Source organism: Sarcophilus harrisii, chromosome 5 (genome assembly GCF_902635505.1).
Source record: "Sarcophilus harrisii chromosome 5, mSarHar1.11, whole genome shotgun sequence".
Classification (NCBI taxonomy): Eukaryota; Metazoa; Chordata; class Mammalia; order Dasyuromorphia; family Dasyuridae; genus Sarcophilus; species Sarcophilus harrisii.
In genome coordinates, this window is record NC_045430.1 from 111115857 (window position 1) to 111138024 (window position 22168).

General features: G+C 32.1%; 1 protein-coding gene across 2 annotated transcripts in view; it reads right to left on the reverse strand.

Annotated features, from left to right (window-relative positions):
- The window catches only part of EPS8 (epidermal growth factor receptor pathway substrate 8), a 99403-nt gene that overhangs the window by 52784 nt on the left and 24451 nt on the right, over nt 1–22168 (reverse strand). For both annotated transcript variants that reach the window (XM_031938361.1, XM_031938360.1), the window contains exons 6-12: nt 21758–21840; nt 19421–19557; nt 16399–16469; nt 14872–14998; nt 11922–12010; nt 10055–10129; nt 4718–4866 (exon numbers count right to left, since the gene is read on the reverse strand). In XM_031938361.1, the coding sequence (XP_031794221.1) occupies nt 4718–4866; nt 10055–10129; nt 11922–12010; nt 14872–14998; nt 16399–16469; nt 19421–19557; nt 21758–21840 (731 nt within the window). The remainder of the gene's footprint in view (nt 1–4717; nt 4867–10054; nt 10130–11921; nt 12011–14871; nt 14999–16398; nt 16470–19420; nt 19558–21757; nt 21841–22168) is intronic.

Consider the following 22168-nt stretch of genomic DNA (forward strand, 5'->3'; position numbering starts at 1 on the left):
TCCTGACAGGAATCACTTTTGTTCAGTACCCTGGAAAGTAGTTTGTCTGAAGCTGGTGACTTGAACTCATCAAAAACAGCTAAGAGCTCTTGTACTATCTCTCCCTATTTAGTTTAGGTGTCAACTCCCTATTCATCATTTTGAACAGTCTCTTGTCAATCTAATGGTCATTCTTCTTGATAAGAAAATAGAATAGAAAAATGAAGTGAACAGCTCTTTCTCTCTCCCTTCAATTGTTATTTCATCTACCCCAAGCTATATTCTTATCCCTTCTTTGATCCTTCTTTCTTCCTCCACTTAGTCAAAAACAGCTATTAACCAAAAAAACTTTTTGTTGTCTTTGGAATATTTGGCAGACTATATTAACTATGTTAATTAGTTACTAATTAACCAATACTAATTAACAATTACTACTCTGCTTTACTTTGATGTTTGTCTTCTATTGTCCATGTTTGCTTTACTCTTCCCTACATGACTTTTAAAATCAAGTAAGACTGATGAAAATCTCTGTATATTTTGTCTCTCAAGGAAACTATATCCTTTCTTCCTCATTAAAATTGTTTCTCTTAGTAGCATCATAATTTTATTCTTGGGAACATCCCATATCTACTAGGCTGATTTCTAAAAATTTTAATTAGGTCATGTCCTTTGATATCTGCTTTCTAGCACATATGTCAGACTCTTCTTGGTTTTTCTCACTTTTTCAATCATAAATTATAAGAAGAAATGGTCCTCTTTGCCAAAACTTATCATTTCTATTTCATTAATCAATACATAATTTTTGATGGTAATCTAGTTCAGATGTTAGCTCCACTATCTTTTTTTCTTTCTTCTTTCCTTTTTTTGGTGCACATATTTGATTATCAGTTGCTTTTTTTTTTTTAACTTTTTTTAATTAAAGATTTTTATTTTCAAAACATATACATGGATAAATTTCAACATTCACCCTTGCAAACCCTTGTGTTCTAAATTTTATCCCTCCCTTCCTCCACCTCCTCCCCTAGATGTCAAGTAATCCAATATATGTTAAACATGTGCAATTCTTCTATACATATTTCCACAATTATGTTGCACTAGAAAAATCAAATCAAAAGATGAGAAGGAAAACAAAATGCAAGCAAACAACAACTAAAAGAGTGAAAATATTATGTTGTGATCCACACTCAGTTCTTACAGGCCTCTCTCTGGGTGTTGATGGCTCTCTCCATCACAAGACCATTGGAACTGGCCTGAATCATCTCATTGTTGAAAAGAGCCACGTCTATCAGAACTGATCATCATATAATCTCATTGTTGCTATGTACAGTGATCTCCTGGCCCTACTCACTTCATTCAGCATCAGTTCATGTAAGTCTCTCCAGGTCTCTCTGAAATCATCCTCCTAATTGTTTCTTATAGAACAATAATATTCCATAACATTCATATACCCTAACTTATTCAGCCATTCTCCAACTGATGGGCAGCCACTGAGTTTCCAGTTTCTTGCCACTTAAACGCTCCTATATCTTCTGAACAATGAAATTGTTACTATGTAAATCAAAAAATTTCTGGATATTCTTCTCTATGCACAGAGAGAACTCTAGCAGATGTCCAAATTGACATCTCCCATGACTTTTATATTAAATTACCATGCTAGGCTACTGATCTGTTTCTTGAAGCACTCATCTCTTTTTATTTTTTCTGTCCAGTATGAATAGTATAACCTGAAGACATTATCACTGATGTTTCTGTCTCCTTTGATTCTCACCTCAAATGCTTTCCTCTATGGTTCCTCCTCTAGTTCCTGGATTTCTACAAAATGAGGTTAGAGTAGATGGCCTCTATGGGTCATTCTATTTTCACTACTAGGTAGTGTTCCTATCACTTCTTGACCCGTTTTTCCCTCTCCGGGCCTTAAAATCGAATTGGACTAGATGGTCTCTGAGGTCTCTATCAGTATTAGGACCAGAGGTAATCTAGCCCAATAATAATCTGCTAGAACGCTCATTAAAAAAATCCGTTTTCCAGCTCAGGGGCAAGTAGGTGATGCAGTGGACTGAGTGTTGGCCTTAGTGTTAGGTGCAGCTGAGCTCAAATCCAGCCTAACAGACTTAATAAATGTGTGACCCTGGGTGAATCACTTAACCCTATTTGCCTCAGTTTCCTCCTTTGTAAAATAAGCTGGAGAAAGAAATGGCAAACCACTCTAGTATCTTTGCCAAGAAAGCTTCAAATGGGGTCAGGAAGAATCAGACATAAAAAAATCAACTAAACAACAACAACAACAATTTTCCACCTCAGAAAAATCCTCATCAAATCTCTATTTTATAATCCATATCTGATAAATTGCCAGGATTATAGATTTTTATCTCTACAATATTTCTCCTGTACATCTATTTGTCTGAACTCAAAAGGCAATCACCCCAAATTAGGTACCCATCTTGACTGGATTACTACGAAATACAGTGAGATAAGATATCAACTTCCTTTTCCTGAAAACATCAATTTTTAAAAAGCTGAAAATCATATTAATTTTTGTTGTTGTTTCCAATTGTATATTGTATGTTTCAACTTTTTACTAAAATCTACAAATCTGCTCAAGGACATGTGGTTAGACAATAGTTCATTTGAAGATCTGTGGCTAAAGTGAACTATAAACATGAAACTATCACAAAAATGAAAACGAATCTACCTTAAAAGATAGAAACTGATTATTTACTACCATAACAGTCATTTTTGAAACAGCCTTTATAGGAAAGATCAAAATTATCATTAAACCAGAAGGATGACGACTGAGACAATAATGTTTGCAAATATGCTAGTTCTGCTTTATCTCTTCCAAAAAGGCAATTAACATTAAGGAAGAAGAAATAGGTAAAACCCTTAAATATGACTATCTTCATTTCCTACGGAAGTTTAGCTAATGTCATAAACAAACTTGGGGAAGCCATAAGAGCCTGGAAACCACGCCAAGCCAAAAATATTTGATTTCTTTACCAGATGAAGAGAAATGGCAGCCAAAATCAACATTTGTTTAGAATAAAACTCATCTTTAAAACTTTAGGGAAGAGGATAATGGAAAATAATAAGTAGTATTACTTACAAAACCGCAAACAGGAATGGAAGAGAAAGGACAGAAAAAAAGCCCAGTAAAAGACTCCAAGTATACCACTATCTAATGTGAATTAATAGATAAAACTGGAAATTTGATTACAAGTTGGATGAAAAATGGAAAGAATATGTCAGTATTTTTATGAAATCTGTTTTATCCTCTCAGACAATGGAACAATCACATTTGAACTGCAAAAATATCACTTAATAGTGGGATTTATGAGGAAATAAACATGATACTCAAGTAAATTGAGTTGTTAAGAACAATTGGATAAGACCAAATACATCCAAGAAAAATCTGTGGGTATTCTTAAGATATTTGAAGATGGAGATTGTATTAGATGTTTAGAAAGACAATGAATAGCATTGTTTCTGAAATGTTATGTTATCTATCAACAACTATATTTATATATGAGATAATTTTCTGATCTCTGTGATATCATTAAGAACATGAACTATATATTGAGTGAATCCTAGAGAAAAAACAAAAGGGAACAGATAATTTTTTGGAATGTAAATTTAATTAGGGTTTTTTTGTTTTTTACATTTTAAAGTCATTTTTTGGAAACACCTACTCATCCACGGATCCTCTAGACTAAAACTTTTCACGTAACTAAGAAAAAAATGAAGCATAAACACTCACCACAAAAACTATATTCAACAAGATAACCAACACTCCAAATAGAAAACAAGTCCTTTATTTTTATGATTTAAGGAAAAAGCTATATTTCAATATCTGCTCTTCAGGATCATAATTTTTCCCTCCAACTGCTCAGAGGTCAGTTTTGCTTTATCTCTTTATTTACATTGTTGTAGTCCTTGTATGTATTGTTCTTTTGGTTCTGCTAATTTCATTCACCCTGAATTATTTCATATAAATCTTTCTGAATTCTTTATATTAATTATTTCTTTATGCACAATTATATCTGATCATGTCCACAAGTCATAGTTCATTTGTCTTCACCTATTTTCAAACCAATGGATTTTTGCTTTTGTTACTGGTTCTTAGTTATCATAAATTGCTGTTATGAATATTTTGGAATATGTTAGATTTTTGTTTCTTTCTGGGTCCAGAATTGATTGATTAGTAAGAAGAGCATCAGCTGTATTTTTATATGTGGTTGTTATAAAATACAGAATTTTCAATAATCCCAACCTGATTCCTAATAAAAAAAATCTATCATTTAAACATTATTCTTTGCATGAGCCTACATGACTGCAATTCTTGAACTTGCAAAGAATGTGAATTATATCTGACACAAAGGGAAGTGGAGTGATGCATGATATACATGAGTGGGTTGTAGCATGTTATTAATGATAACTAATGAACAATATGGCAGAAAAGATGATGGGGAAAAAAACTCAGCCAGTTATCTATTAAAAATAAAGGAAAACATTTATAGTCTGAGGGCTACATTTGCACCCATTAAATGTTAAAATGACCTACAGGGCTACCATAACATTGGAAAGAATCTCTGTGAAGCATTTTTAGGATTACAAAAATTCCACACGGATGATACCATGGATCCAATGAATTGTGATATAATTATTTTATTGATATGCCTACACCACAATGGTATTCCAAAACCTTAATTACTTAAAATGTTAGATTTGCATAATTCTTTACCTGGGTTTTATCCATGTTTCTCCCAAGGACATCCAGAGTTGCCTTTCTTCAACACTGACAGTCTGATTTAAGAAATCAATTGTATCCTTGGTCAACAGAGGACTGAGTACTGTACTGGCAAGTTCAGGACCTCCAGTTGCCTGTACCACCTAAAAGAACAACAATTTCTTCAGCACACAACTTCAGCACACAATTTCTAACAGCACACAAAAATCCATTAAAAAAATCAATGTATTTTTTCATACTCCATAATCTCCAATCTAATCTTGTTTAGATAATAGCATTAAACCATTACCAAGTATACCAATCTAGTTCATCTTGGCCTAAGAAAATAAAATGAAAGATTAACTTTCTTTAGAAACACTGGAGGAATCTATCTATTGATTTTTATATTAATATTTCCTTTGAAAACCTTATCTCTGTTATTTGTGATTTTAAGCTATAAAAATTTTATTGAAGTGATCCCAACTGGCAAACTCAATTAATTCATACTCGAAAAATATAGTTTTGAAAGTAATGTTAGAGACAGAAATAAAGGTCATATTGTGAGTAGCTGTATATTCTCATAACAAAAAATAAACAAGATGGTGCAAAAACCACAGAAGAATAAGTATTTATGTTTTAACAATCTAAATCTGGAACTATTTTGAACCCTTTCTTCTCCTCCCTCATCAGCTTTCCCATAAATTTTGACTTAATAAAGATAACAGTTTAAGAAATGGGGGAGGCGGGAGGATGAGGGAAGAATCTTTATAGGCAGGTTTCTCTGATAAACATCATGATAACAATTCCTTAGAAATCATCAACTATATCTTAAGACAGAAACAAGAATACTTTTGGACAATTATTTTTACAATCTTCAGGGATTTTTATCATGTGTTGGACCATGAATTTTTTTTTTTTAAAAAAAGATGCATTTTGGAAAGCTTCCAAAGAGGGAATAAATTTTAATGATACTACTAAATCCTACTAATTCTACTGATACTAGGTTAACTCAGGATCTCACCTTGACCAGATAAAACTGAATGATCTGATTTCCTCAACTTTTATTAATTTTCTCAGTTAAAAGTCAAATTTCAAGCCACAGAAATACCTTTCATTGCTTTCTTTTGTTGTTGTTTTTTAAAGTTTGTGATTTTAAAGAATGGTTACTTCTATGTATAAAAGTTTGCTCTTATAAAGCATACTTCAATTACTATTAGAAATATTTTTAGTATCTATATGGAAAACTCAAGTATTTCAAGCACACAATGAAACAGAATCAGTCACTTGAGAATACAAAGAGTCAAAAATAAAAAATGACATCAAGAAATGAGAAACTATTAACACAGAATAGCCTAATTAATCCTCGGAAATCAAGCAAAGATCTTCAAAGGGATCTGAAAGCTGGCAGGATTGTAACTGATTTTTCTACAATGCATTACAAGGCTTCCTGAAATTGAAAGAACAATGAAAAGACTAGTTTTGTCATAAGAAGGTTGAATGAGTCTGTCAGATCCAGGCATCTTCACTGGACATCTAAAACATTCCCAAAAATATTCTCTGGATTTTTAACTTGTATTGGGCTTAGAATTCTTGTCCCCATCAAGAGAATCATGAACTCTGTTAAAAAGACTCATATAAAAAGAATCAGAATTGTTTTAGAATTATAGAATTGTCCAAGTAGAAATGGATTACTACAATATGGTCTTGCATTATGCCATCTATCATGAAATGTGAAAATATTTAGCCAAGATCTATAGATTAACATGCTGAAGCGATTTTGAAACTTGTCTTACTAAAACCCATTCAAAAATCTATAGGCTATGATTAATGCTAGACTTGAAAGAACAGATTAGTCATCAAAGGTATACTTAAATTGAATGTGATAATTGTGTTTTAGTAAAGATTTAAAGAAAATGTATCAAAATCTTGTGAACTCCATGGTAAAACTTGTAAGCCAATGGAGCAAATATATTACATAGTAAAATAATTTTTTAAAGATGTAAAAAGTTGTTGAGGTTTATTATACCCTTTTTTTATTTTACTTTGTTCCAGTTAATTGGCACATCTTTGTAACTGGCTGTATTTCAGCTTTAAACCTCTCCTGTTGACTGAGTAAGGTCTTCCAGGGTTTTAGTAGTGACCAAGGCAAGAGAGTATCAAGCATTTATATAAGCATATTAAAATTTGCAAAGTGTTTTATATGTTATTTCATATGATTCTCATAATAACCTTGTGAGAGATGTTATTATCCATATTTTACAGATTAAAAAACCAGGTTGAGAGAGTTGAGACTTGTCCACAAAAATTTATGACTAACATAGTTAATAAGTGTATTAAGTCAGTTCTTCCTGAATCCAAGTTCCATACTCTATTCCCTGCACTATCTTGGTGCTTATGAAGTTGGGGAAAAGCTAAAATCTCAGGTTTAACAAAAGGAATTGAAACTGGGAGGAAAAAGAGGCCACACCCATATTCCTAGCACATAGGATAGGAAGCACATTTTCTCTCACAGATTCTATTTGTGCACACTGAGAAATGAAGATAAATAAGATTAGAAAAATGTTATGTCACAGAAGTTTATGTCTCATATGCTTCTCACCACTTCTAAAACAGTATTCATTACCTTTCTTCCCCAAACCCTTCATCTCTTCCCAACCTCACTACTTCTGTTTTTATTAAGGCACTACCATTTTCTAATCATGCAAGCTCATACATAATTTCAGTGTTATCCTGGACTCTTCTCTTGCATTCATTTCTCATGGCCAGTCTGTTGCCAAATTTTATCATTTCAACCTTCAACAACATGTGTCCTTCTTTTCACCCATATAGCCACCATTTTAGTTTGGGTGCTCATCATTTCCTGTCTGAACCAGGTAGATTCGTATTAGTTAAAATAATGAACTGTGGTCACATTTCCCCCCAATTCCCCACTACATATTTTCATTAGACTGGAACCAATTACTATATTTTACATAATTATAACTTCAAATATTACAGATTAAAACATACAAGATTATTTTATGAAATTCCTTACTTGCACTAATTAGGCCCTGGCTTTAATTTAATAACCTTCTGGTTTTCCCTTTGTTTCAACTCTTTCCCCAGTCCAATTCATCCTATATTTTTTTCCCAAAATGGATCTGTGCTTTAAGCATAAGTTTGATCATATTAACTCCTTGCCCTTCCTCCCCATATTCAGTAATTCCAGTGGGTCCATACCTCAAAAATAATATTCCTCCCAAAAATTACCTAAAGTATAAATTTTTCTGCTACTTCTTCTGAAAGCCTTTCAGAACACATACTTTTCCTACTTTTTCAATTGTCTTACAATTTTACTCCCTCCAACATACTATGATTTAGCAATTCTGTCCTTGAAAATCCTGTGCAATTGCATATAACACTCCATCTCCTTGCTGCTCTGCTAGTGAATCTTGGAACTTCATCATCATTCTCTGCACAGCTTACCTTTCCTCCTTTCTCCCCTAGGTGTAAGTCATATACCACTTTTCAGCTCCCTTCTGCTCACTGCCTGTTTTCCCCTAGAATGTAAGCTTCTTGAAGGCAAAGAGTCTTTTTTATTTCCTGTATTTGTATCTCTAGCACTTAGCACTCAGCCCGGCACTAAGTAAACACTTAAAAATACATGTCTTGCCTCCAGCTGTGCTTTTACTGGTTGTGTCCCATGCCCCGCATTCTGGCTTCCCTGGTTTCCTTCAATATTCAGTTCAAATATTATTTTATGCAAGAGGTTTTTCTTGATCTCCTTCTATAGCAGCTATACTTTTTTTTGAGATTACAAGAGTATATATCCTGATTATTAGAATGATTCTTTTCCCATTAAAATGTGAATCCTTGAGAATAGAGATTTTTGTTTCTGCCATTTTGGGTGGGAAGGGGGGGACATTCCCAACACTTAGTATATATGTTTGTGATTGGTTAACAAAAATTCATTTTAGCATTTCTGGTGGCAATGAAAAATTGAAAAAAAAAGAGAAGTGTTCATCACTAAGAGAATCATTAAACAAACCATTTTATATGGAATACTCCTGTCCTATAAGAAATAATAAATGTTAGGAATTCATAGAAACATAGAATGATGTGCAGAAATTGATGCCTACTGATATAAGGAGAAAAATATCATACACAATAATTATAATTAAAATGAAACCAACTTGAAAAGGCACCTAAACTTATTTGTTAAGTATCATGGCCAGTTTTGATCCCCCAGAGGAGATAACAAAATATATTTCCCTTGAAATATTGAATATATTGTTAAATACAAGAACTTTGTCAATTGATTATTTCTAATTGTTTTTCCTTATTACAGTGGAGGATTCAATGGAGTAGCAGAGAGTATATTGGGAAATTGTTACCATGCAAAATACAAAACGGATCAACAATTTAAAAAATATAAAATAAAAATATGTCGTTTATACACTATAAAAAGTTAAGATAGTGTAATCGATAGTTAAACTATTTATAACAAGTTCTTTTTATTAAGGAGTCATTTTCTTGAGAAGAAGCAAAGATGAAAATGTGTTGCATTTGTTTTAGTACTAGCAACAAGAACAAAATAATCATGCTTAAATTTCTAACCAAAAAGGACAACTTTCTATTCTCCATTCTTGTTCTGCCTCTGGGCTTTTGCTTATGCTCTCCAATATATCTCTATCCCAAATCTGCTGAAGTCCTTCTCTTCCTTCTAGATAGACCTTGTGTTCTACATTCTCCACAAATCCACAAAATCTTTGATACTCCATGTCTGCTTTCCCCCACCACCATTTTTTCAGTTCCCAAGGAAAATAATCTAGGAGCAGGATATGGTCTCAATGTCTCTCATATCTAGTAGGCATCGGGTTTCAAAAGTTAGAAACATTGCTATCAATCATTAGCACATTTTAATGGACTGAATAGATTGCTCTCACTTTTACTATCCTTAAATATTCATTAAAATATATTTAATAATAATTAATAACTCTTTCCTCCTCTTAAAAATATAAATAAACTCAATCCTCACTGTGAAGTAGCATAGCAAGTATGTCTCCCCATTTAAATTATTTAATTGTATATTTTAATAGATAAGCTGACACATCAAATTTCTCTACTCTCAGAAAATTCTGAACCCACTGATCCACATTAATTTGCATAGAAAAAATATTATATTTAAATTAGGCCATATATATATATATATATATGTGTGTGTGTGTGTGTACGTGTATATATATATATACACCCAATATTTTGGAGGAATAATAAAAGAAGTGGGGTGTGAAACAAAGTAGTAGGAAGTGGACAAAACATCAAGATTCCTATTTTTACAACTATTTGGGTGATTTGGAGCAAATTACTTACCATGTTTAATGGTGTATACAAAAAATGAACCAAATCTGCAGCGCTAGGATTCTGGATGTGAGATTTCAATTTTGCCTGAAACAATAAGACAACAATTTTTTAAAAAATGCAAAACAAATTCCAAACCATTTTGAAGGAAAGCGATACTCAATTAAGAAAGAAAGATATAGGTCAACATAACATTACATTGTCAAAATGGCAAGGTAAGTATAATTCTGAGGAGCTGGTAGATTATCACTTTGGGTAACATCACAGTAACCAAAGTTTTGCCTTGTTCTAAGAGCAACATAAGCAGATGCTACAGGTGTGGTCCAATTCAGCAATTGGTTTCTTCCGATATAACTCCCATAAGCTGGACTCTACTGCTACTCTGCTTTGACTGTAACCTTTCATGATCATAAACTAGCATGGAGAAATAACTACTATTATGAGCCCTTCCCAAGACAAGAGGCTTAGTCACTAGGCTCTGGTGCTCAAGGTGAGAGTCTGTATTAGAGAAGGAAGTGTCAGAGAACAGAAGGGGGGATATTTGAGGGAAGTTAAACCAGCAAGCCTTGGTAATAGATTGGATATGGAGATGACGGACACAAGAAGAGAGATGAAGGAGTGAAAAATAGTGAGGAGTCAAGGATGACTCTGGTTGTATGAGCCTCTGGATTGGGGGGATAGTGTTGTTCTTTGCAGTAATGGGGAAGGTTAGGACTTGGGGAGGATTTAGGGAAAAAGACAATGAATTCTGTTTTGGACATAGTTTTACAGAGAAAACACAAGTCATCCTTTGTGAGCTGTTTCTTCTCTCTATTCCATACCTCAAAACTTCTCAACCTCCCCCATTCTCTTTTTTGCTAGTTTCCGTTGAAGAGTTGGCATTTCTTTTTGTTAAGGCTAACTCCTTTAATATTTATGTCCTTTACCAATAGGAACTAAATCTCTTCAATTTTATTCTTTTCTTTCCCTACTTCTTTCCTTCCTCATTCCCCCCCCCCTTCACTTCAGTCTATAATCTTATTAATCTTCTCCCTTTCACAAAGTCCTAAAATAAACCTCATTGTTTTTTCATTCTTTCCATTTCCTATCCTATTATTAACTTCTCAACCAAGTTCTCATAATTTGGCTTCTGACCTCATTACTTCAATGAAATGACTTTCTCCAAGGTTATTTTAAAAAGCACTTAAATTTCTCATAATATGCTTCCATAATATGAACTTTTAGGTTTATTTTATATTATTCTCCTTCAAGTTTTCCATGTTGCATCCGAATTGGACTGCAAGTTCTCCAAATTGAAAATCCAATCTCCTGCTCCTGTGTCTTTAAAAGGTTGTGCTGATACTAGAATGCATTATTTTCTTACCTCTACCTTCTAGAAGTTGCAATTGCCTTGATTACTCATGTGCCACTCCCTTGAAGATTGTTCTTTCCCTCACCAAATAGATATAAATAAGCTTATCTGTTTCTATGTTTTCTTCCTCTAAAGAATATAAACTCCTTAAGGACAGGAGTTGTTTTGTATTCTGTCATTGAATCCCAAGTACCTAGTATGTAGTCCCCTAAATCTAATAAATATTTGCTAGACTGGATCTAATTAAATTGGGATAAATACTTCTTGATGGTTAATCCAATTTCTTAAATTGAATATTATCTTATATAAGAAGATCAGCAAAATAAAAAGAACATGTTACATTTTTAAACCAAGTTTTATAGATCAGGCTTCACCTTCTCTATGTTTTAATCAAATAGGCAAAATAAGACTAGAAATAAACATAAGTTTCTTAGAACTTATATAAAATTTTTTTTCTACCAAGTTAATGATTATAGTGTTCCTTCTTTCTCTTACTTGTACTATATACATAATTGTCTTTCTACTTACCAAGAGGTTAAATCCATGCTTAAATTTTTGGAAGCAGTCAAAAAATTCATCAGGAGGTGGTGGTTTTGCTCGGAGTGTTAATACACCCTCTAGTGAAATAAATATAGAGATAATTTTCAGAAATTAATTGGAAATACAATCTAGAAGGGCTTTTCTCTACACGTATTCCATCTAAAACCTAGCTGCTATAGCTTCTTTCATGGTGTTATCAAGTGAAAGTTTGTAAAAAAAAAAAATCCACGAAATTTGCAACATAGTAGATTCTCAACATAGTATAACAGAAGCAATGTTATTATTGTGCAAAAGATTTTATTTTATGTAAATAATTTGTTTCTTTTCCATAGTTGCACCAACATGGAATTTTGTTGTCTTTAACTTATCATGGATAATTGTTTTAGCTACATTTAATACTGTAATTTTTAATATAATTTTAATGGTTTTAATAATTTGGCCAATATTTGGCTATTTATTTTTTAGTCTCCAATTGAGTTTATACCTAGGTATCATATTTACCATTGAGGACTGTTTTCATTTATTTATTCATTCACTTTTTCCAAGAAAAGCCAAATTATATTCAGATCATGCAGTTCACCTAGCAGAATGAAATAAAAATGTTAACTGCATTGTCTCTTCTACTTGAATGGAAGCTTTTCACTGTCTATGGATTGACAGGAATTTGGCATTCCATATACACCATCATTATACTCTGAATGTGATCTGGTCAAAGCAGATAGAATTCCAAGACCTTGAATTAACAGTCATTTAATAGAAGAGGTGATATGGTATGATAAAAAGAGCATTGGCCTTAAAATCAGGAGAGATCCAGGCTGGTATCCTAACCTTGACAACCAACTACTTTCATGACAATAGGAAAAATCAGTTCTTTTTGAACCTCAGAGAACTTTAAGAGACAGGAAGATCTGAATTCAAATCCAGCCTCAGGTACTTACTAGCCCTGTGATCCTAAGCAAATTACTTAATTTTTTTCAGTTTTAGGTTCCTCAGATAAAATGTGAATGATAATAACATTTTTCTTCAGAGTTGTTCCAAGGATCAAATCAGATGAGATATTCTACACTACATAAAATGTTCTATAATCCTTAATACCCTATACAAATGTGAGCTATTAACTATTTTATGTTTCTTGATAATGATAACAAAATGTAAATAAGATCCACCATCCCAGTGAATATATCTCCTTTCTAAAAATGTGAGAATGGAGAAATAGCAAAGTATTAAATTCCTTTTGTCTTCCCCTAGATCTTGGAATGAAAATTTTACTTCAGAAGAGTTAGAATTTCCTTTTCTGGTTTTTCATGGGAATAGCGTCTCTTTCTTCATTTTCATATTAAAACATTAGTTAATAAATATTAAGGTATTTTTGATAATGAATGGTTTGCAGCTGTGTATTTTTGAAGACATCAATCTGGAACAACTGATTATTCATCAAATAAACAATAGAGAAAGGACAAGTTGAAAAATTAACAGAGCATAAGATGATTTTTACCAAGTTCCTTAATATATATGTATGTATGTATGTATGTATGTATTTTTTAAATGATGACAAAGGTTGCTCCCAAAAAATTTGAGACGTTTTCAAAGAACACATTATGACTCACAACTCAGCTCTGGCATTTCTTTGCTCATCTGCCACAGAAAGTTTCTTTTTTTATAAGATTTCTACACACTTTTTTCCTTTTCTTTTTCTCTGCTTCAGCCCCTCTTTTAATTTTCTGATTTCTTCTTTATCTTCCTGTCTTATTTCCTCTGTCAGTTTTTGCAGGTCTTACATGTAGGGTTTTTTTAGTGCTTCAATTTGTTCCTGAATCTTTTTCTTGGCCTATTGATATATATGATTGTGTAGCCAGAGCCTCTCTTCTTCCACACCAATTGCTCAATTAAGGCCAGAAGCTATTAGCTGAACTTCCTTCTCACTTTCATTTGCCCAGAAGATGAACCCATGCTACTTTCTACTAAACTGGAGTATCAGTCTTTTAAGCCTTCATCCCTAGTTTCACTTAAGTATTGGTTCAAGCCAATACCTTCCAAATGATCCTTTCAGATAAATAAAAGGCTCATGAACTCCATGGCTTTGGAACCAAAAATTTCCAGGATTTTCTTTATTGAATCTTGCTCCTTCTTGGTAAAACAATTAAAATTACATGTAATTGGAAAGATAAAATACTATTAAAAATCATAAAAAATTAGTTGTTATGCTGTTAGTTATGTCCAACATAAAATCAGAGGTCAAATATGAGCAAATCTAATATTTTTTCATTTCTGATGGTATCTTTAAATATGCAAATATTTTTTCATTACCATATAATTTGAATTTCTCCTTGCTGATTATTGGAACCCTAATTTCTAATTTTCTGGAGTAGATTAAAATATACCAAATTTTATTCAAACTTTTCATTTTAAAACTGTAGCTGTCTTTTTGTCTCACAATGCTTCCTTTAGTCAACATACTATTGGATAGTGTTTTAAAATACATCTTTGATTTTTCTTTGTATGCAAGAATCATTCTATTTGTATTCAAATTAGAAAAAATTGTAATTATTAAACTAGTTTTTCCTCTGTTATACATTTATTTACCACATATCTATCATATATATAAATACCATATGTAACATTTATTTTATTAAAATCCAATTCTAATTTTAACATGCACATAACACATATATACCACAATTCTTAAATTTCAAACAAAAAGTCCTAATGCTGATTTGAGCATGGCACCCTCACTACTTTCCTAATTAGAAAGTATGCAAGTACAAACATGCACTCTTTGCAGCATCCATCCCAATCCATTCCTATTATATCTGGGATCCCAACAAGACCAACAAACATTTTCTTGAATAGTTTTTCCCTAGGTTATGCTGGAACTGCAGAATTTATTCCAATTTGGAATTCTTACTGAATTTTAAAAAGTGAGTAAAATCCAACTTACCACCTGGGCCTTTCTTTTTACTTTTCTTAGTTTTTTTCCTTTTAGAAAGCTCAGAAAATGCTTCAGCTGCTTTTTGAAGTTTGGTGATAAAAAATTCAATGTCATCCAAAATATGATTTAAGATTTGCTAAAACATGAGAAGAAAAAATTTAAGTAATATTATGATTGCTATAAATATTGAGTCATCAAAGAAAAATTAAGAACTTGACAAAATTTTATTTGCAGAAATTTAAGATTACCATGAGAAGTAGGAAAGAGAACTGAATAAACATGCCAGTGACTAAAATGTAATATCATAGTTTTCATGGTTTATTTTTCCTATTTCCAAATGCTATCATGAAAACCTTTTATAATGACTACTCAAATTATTAGACAGTTATCAATTAATTCTAATTTATCTAATGTAATATATAAATGTATTTAGTTACATATATACACATACACATACACAAGATTAAATTACTTGCTTTAATACTGGTGTGTTTTCTTAATAAGTATTACCATGAAAAGTATATATAGTATTATTTTTTGGAATGAAGGAGATATACGATTTTATGACAATTTGACTGATATGCCATTTGGACACAATAATGGAGGCATTGCAAAGTTTCCATGTGAAAAAAATGATTTAATGATACATTAATATTTCAAATGTTTGAGAATTATCACAAATTGATTTAGTTGTCAGAAAAAGTCTACTATTTGTTTTTCTTCCATATGTATGTAGTAGGTTTTAATATTTAATTAGAAAAATTACAAACTTTCTATTGTTAACTAAATTTAAAGATATTTTTACACATATGAAACAGAGAATAACTGCACTAATACAAAACATTGTTGTAACTTCACACATTTAGATTGTGGTAAAAGATCGTCTAATACTAAATTATACCATTAGAAATTATATGTTCATTTTTTAGGCATTCTACAATTTCTTTTCAATAAGGGTCACATTAAAGGTCATACTAAAAGCAAATCTAAACTTGTTTTGGTACTTAGGTTATCAAAATTGCAATTTACAAAGTAGAGAATAAGAGAAGCCAGATATTAACACTATCCATCTAAATTTCTCACAGATTCCTATCATATGAACTACTTAGTATTTAATGCTCATTTACTGTAGCAAGATACAGTCATAAAAATAAAAGAGAAGTAGTATAATGGATAGGAAGCTGGCTTTGAAGTCAGGAAGACTTGAGTTCAAGAATTGCCACTAAAACATGTTTAATTGGTGACCACAAGCACATCTATTAACCTCACAGTGCCCCAAGCACATCTCAAGACCAACGATTATGGGTGAATTATTAATTGGTATTGATGGAGGAAGATTCCACACCAGGAATCATCATATACAATAAAATCAAAGGGCCAAAATAACAAACAGAGATAAACAGACATAAAGAATAACTTTAGCATAGATTACCAGTCTAAAAGAATACTTTCCTATTTATAAAATTATTATTTAAAAAATGTTTTCTTTTAAATCATCTTCAAAACCAACATCCCAAAGTTTATAGTTTTACTTACAACATCCCTGTCAATCCTGGCTGCCATCATCTCAGCTGTTTCTTCATGTTCATAATGCCTGGATTTTTCAACTATTAGAGAAAATAAATAAATAAACAAAAAGCCTCAGTCAAGAGTCCAGGAAGTACCAATCCAAGTAAATAAAAATGAAAACAGACAAGCAGAAGAAGTCATCTGGAAATTGCAGAACTTCCATTAGACATCTATAATTCTCATTCACTAAATATATTCCAATTCAAGGATTAGCACTCATTCTTTTCCTCCCTATTTACCCATCCCTTTTTTTTCTCCCTGATTAACCTGCAGCTAAACAGTTAGGTATTGGGGTTGGTGAGTCCTAGATTTAGAGTCAGGAAAACCTGAGTTTAAATCCTGCTTCATATCTTACTAGCTATGTGACCCTGGCAAATCACTTAGTCTCTGCTTTAGTTTCCTCATATACAAAATGTGAATAATAATTTAGCTACTTTACAGGGTTGTTGTGAAATTATTGTTTCCACTAAGGAAAAGGGATCAAGATTTATGTAGGAGGACGACTATGAACTGAACCTTGAAAGAAGCTCAGAGTGCTAAAAAGGCATTCTGAGAGAGCTGAAAAGGGAGCCCGTTCTAGCCATGGCAAAGATAGCCTATGGAAAGATAGGAAGGATAGAGAGGAAAGTTTGACCAATACTCACAAAACTTTTAGCCATTTTGGCTGAAATGTGGGTATGGGAAGGGGATTTATGTGGAATAAATTTGGAAAGGTAAGTGAAGCCACTTTACCTAGAAGCAATAAGGTATTCCTAAATTTCCTGAAAAGAAAAGTGAGCTGGTCAGAATTGTGCTTTTGTAAGATCATTTTGCTATCTAGTTAGAGAACGGATTAGAGAGGAAAGAGACTAGAAACACAGAGCCCAAATAGGAAACAGTACAATGGTCCAGGTGAAAGGTGATGAGGGTGTGAACAAAGTTGGTAAGAATGAATAGAGTGAAGGGAATGGATATATTGTAGGGAGATTTAATAAAATTTAGAAACTGATTTATTGAGGATGATACTAAAATTGTGATTGTATGTGATATGAAAGATTACAGAGTTAAGGAGTAAGGTAATGATATTTGTCCTTGAAAATTTTAATTTGTATGTTGAAAAATTATCCATGCATATGTTTTGAAAATAAAAGACTTTAATTTTAAAACAGAAAAAAAAATTAATTTGAAAAATCAATGGGGTTCCCTCTTGGGAATAGGTAGTTGATGATTACAAAAATGGAGCTCAAGAAGTGAGCCAAAGAGTATATATCTAGATCTAGGAGTTATGTTGAATCCATAGAAATGGATAACATTACTGAGAGGATATATATACTTTATGGTGACTTGAAAACTGTAGTGGTTGAGCATTGCTGGGCTATTAACTTATCTGTCTTTTATTATATGCTTTTACATGAATTTTTCATGTACCTTTACAGGTTTATTTTAAATTCTAAAAATGTAAAAGAGCTATTCTTTCTTTAAGAAAAACAAGAGCACAAAAGCCCTCCAGAAAACACATACACACAAACCAGAAAATATTCCAAGAAACTATTTAAACAGATTTTTAAAAAAATTGCCAAGTTTAAGGGAACATCAAGTATGCTTGCCAGAAATGTTCACAACTGCTGAAAATAGTAACTGTCAAAAATTAAGAAGAGTAATTTGTATTTTATTTTTAAAAGCAGTTACACTAAAGAGCTACTATTTTCATGGGTTTAGTTGTAGGATATAAATAAGCAACCTCTTAAATGTTTAGGTGTTTGAATAAAAACCCCCAAAAGTGAAAAACAATCGAACGTAAACTTTAGTTTTACATATAACATATCAAATCACTCTCCATACCATTGTTATTCAATATGACATGTCATATTGTTTTATTTTAGAGTTGTATATTCCACTGACTAATAATTGAATAACATAATAAGCGATATGGCACAGTAGAAAAGGAATAAAGTGGGACTCAAAAGAACTCAGCTTAGTCCCAACTCTAACATTTGCTAGCTTTGGCAAGTCCCTCAGTTCTTTTGGATCTTAACTGCCTCATCTGTCAAATGAGGGGGTTGTTTTTTTTTTCCTAAAGTCCTTTCCAGCACTAATGAATTCTAGTGATTCCAAGTACAACAGTAAGTAGTGAATACTATGCCTTATTTCCTTTTAATAATACAAACTAGTGGAACCAAATGGTTAGTTATCTATCCTCAATTCTAGTACTATTCCTGCATCTTTTATCAGATCATGGTATCATAGATATAGAGTTGGAAGGGACCTGGTCCAAAACTTTAATTTGCTATCAAAGAAAATTTTCAGTGTAGTCAGAACTATTCATTCTGAAGCTAACACAGAAGTTATGATGATGAGAAATGGAATAAAGAGTGAAGCAATTTCTCTGAAGATACTTTTGTATTCTGAAGTTTACCATTTGGATAGTCCTCTAATGGCTATTTGCCAGTGAAATAAAATTTCTTCTTTTCACTGCACCATCAAATTTATCATTTGGGACACTGTAATTGATGAATATAAAATGCTACTTGTACTAAAACATAATGGAGAACAATTTGTAGAGAAGGCACTCAGTAGATAAGAGTGTCATAAGTGGAGTCAAAAAGGTTCATCCTCTAAGTTCAAATCTAACGTCACACATTTACAAACTTTGTGACCCTGGACAAATCACTGAGCCCTGCTTGCCTTAGTTTCCTCATATGCAAAATGGAAAGAAAATGGCAAATCACTCTAGTATATTTGCCAAGAAGACCCCAAAATGGGGTCACAAAGAGTCAGACATGATTGAAAAATGATTAAACAAACCCCAAAACCCTCCAGTCTCCTGGCATCAAATTCCTATTTTATTTCATTTGTTTTTAAGTATCTATTAATCTTAGAACAATGAATCAATTTCAGCATTTGAAAGCTATTTATTAGCCAAATATTAACAGAGTTCTATTAGCTAAGCATCAACCATTTGTCTATTTAGAGTCAGCATTCTGTAAAAGCAGTTCACACAAATACTTACATTCTCCTTGATCAGCTGCCCATGCTGACCAGGCAGCCACACGACTTCTAACATCTACCTGTGTGACAGTCCCTGGGGGAACAGGGGCAGGAGCTCTTGGTGGAGGAGGAATACTGCTGTCAGATTTTGCAATCATCCTTAAAAAAGCAGAACAAATAAACCCTTTATCATCTGTTTAGAGAACTCAGCGATTCTTTGAAAAGAGTATCATTTCCTCAACTTGAAAATTACTATTGTCAGGCAATTATATTTTTGCTTAACTATTTTTTTGTTGTTACAAGGAAGAGTTGATGGGAGGAAGGAGTGACAGATTTTAAGTTCATCAGAAGACGACTGTGGAATAAAAAACAAAATGTATCAATAAAGCTAAAAAAGAAGAAAAGAGAAAATTAACTTTATCAAGATTAAAATAAATCTTGTTTCTGTTCCAACTTAATGAAAGCATTCTTAACCTTGGGTCCATGAATTTTGAAAAATATTTTGATGACTATTTCAATATAATTTTTTTCCTTTGTAATCTTCCAAATGTTATTTTATGCATTTAAGAATGTTGTTCTGAGAAGGTATTGACAGATTTTAACAGAATGACCAAAAGGTCCATGACACAAAGGTTAAATATCCCTGACATACTTGATATAATCTACTGCACCATTGAAAACTCTTAATTCAGGCCAGAAACAAATCAATTCTTTACTTAATAATCATATCATATGTATGTGTATGTGTATACACACATATGCATGTATGATCCTTGTAATTCTAAGATCCTATGACTTGATGATATGCAATATCCCAGATAATATTTAGAATATCACTATTCAATTCTTGATGCAAGGTTGCTTAGAAAAAACCAACTAGATGGTCAAAATTCTGAAACTAATTTCTTATAAGAAAATTGAATGATCTGTAAAGAAGAAAACTTGGTGAAGGGGAAGAGGCAAAGTTATTGTAGTCAATATACATTTATTACGTAGCTAGCCTTCTTCAATTATTTGAAGAGCTTTCATTTGAAAAAGGAACTAGACTTACTGGGTAGAATTGTCAAGTGATCAGCCTTGTGAAGCAGTATATTCTCTGTGATAAATAATATTCAAACAGAGGTAGAAAGACCATCTGTCACGAATGCTAAGGATACTACAAAGGGAATTCCTACAATGAACAGGAAATTTTACTCAACAATTTCAAAGGTCCTTTCTAACTTTTAGATTCTATGATACTATAAACAAAAAATATATGAACAAATTTGAGGAAATTGAAGAGTTTAAAATTTCTTAAAATGTAACATTCTCTAATATGTAAACAAATGTTCAAATTTTAAGGTATTTTTTTATAACTCAGTTTTAGCTTCAAATTTTCTCCCTCTTCCAACCAATTAATAGGCAAGAAAAATGAAACTCATTACAAATATGTTCAGAAAGGCAAAATAAATGTCCAAATCAGTCATTTTCCAAGAAAAAAAGGCAAAAAAAATAAATAGGAGAAAACATGCTTCTGTCTTATTCTAAATTCATCAGCTCTCTTTCTATATGTCTCATATTAAATCTTTTGAAATTGTGTTTGGTCAGTATGCTGATTAATTCCTAAGATAAACTTTATAATTATTTGTGATTTCCTGTAAAATTGTTCTCCTACTTCTGATTACTTCACTTTCCATTTATTCGTACAAGTATTCCCAAAATTTTCTAAAACTACCTATGTCATCATTTCTTATAGAATAACAGGATTCTATCACATTCATATACTATAACTTTTTCAGCCATTTCTCAATTAATGGATATCCTTCCAGTTTCCAATTTTACAAAAAGATGTGCTATAAATATTTTTGGATGCTTTTGGCCCTTTTCCTTTCTTTGATCTCCTTGGGGTATACAACTACTAGCAGTATTTCTGGATCAAAAACATGTACAGTTTAATAAGAATGTGGGGCATAATTCTAAACTTTTTTCTAGGATAATTAGACTAATTCAACGATGTGCATTAGCGTACCTATTTTCTCACAACCACTCCAGCATTTATGATTTTCTTTTTTGTTCTTAGCCTATCTGATAAGTTCAGAGTTGTTTTAATTTGCATTTTTCTAATCATTAGTAACTTAAGGTATTTTATTTTACTTGGCTATTTATAATTCCGATTTCTTCCTCTGGAACTACTTATTCCTATCCTTTAACCATTTATCAATTGAGGGATGGTTCTTATTCTAACAAATTTGGCCTGGTTCCCTTCCTATAAAGATTTTTCCAAGTTGTATGCTTATCCTCTACTTTTAGTTAAATCTGAAAGTTTTAAGGAGATATGCTTTAACCTCTATTAATACTTGATATTGTTTCATATATTTACCTTAGTGCCTCAGGCCGCCTTTTTTGCTTTCCTCCTTTACTGTCACTGATTGCACTTTCAATATCTTCACCAATGAGATTCGCCTAAAATGATAAAAGCAAAAATTACCTAGAAGACTTTTTTCTATATGTTAATTGGTTGCTTAAAAACTTAGCATGAAGTAGTTTGGTACAGTGAATAGAGTGCTGGATCAGTCAAGAAACCCCAAGGTTCAAATCTTATACCAGGTACTTAATAGTTATTGCATTGAAGGGTCATTACTACTCTACTACTAAGTCACAAAATAATCTTTTAGGACAAATGTCCCTTTCAAACATGGACTATATTCTGGTATCACATCCCAAACACTCTCCTTAGACATTTGAATAATTATGGATCTTTCTCCTACATGATGAACTTTCTAAATATATA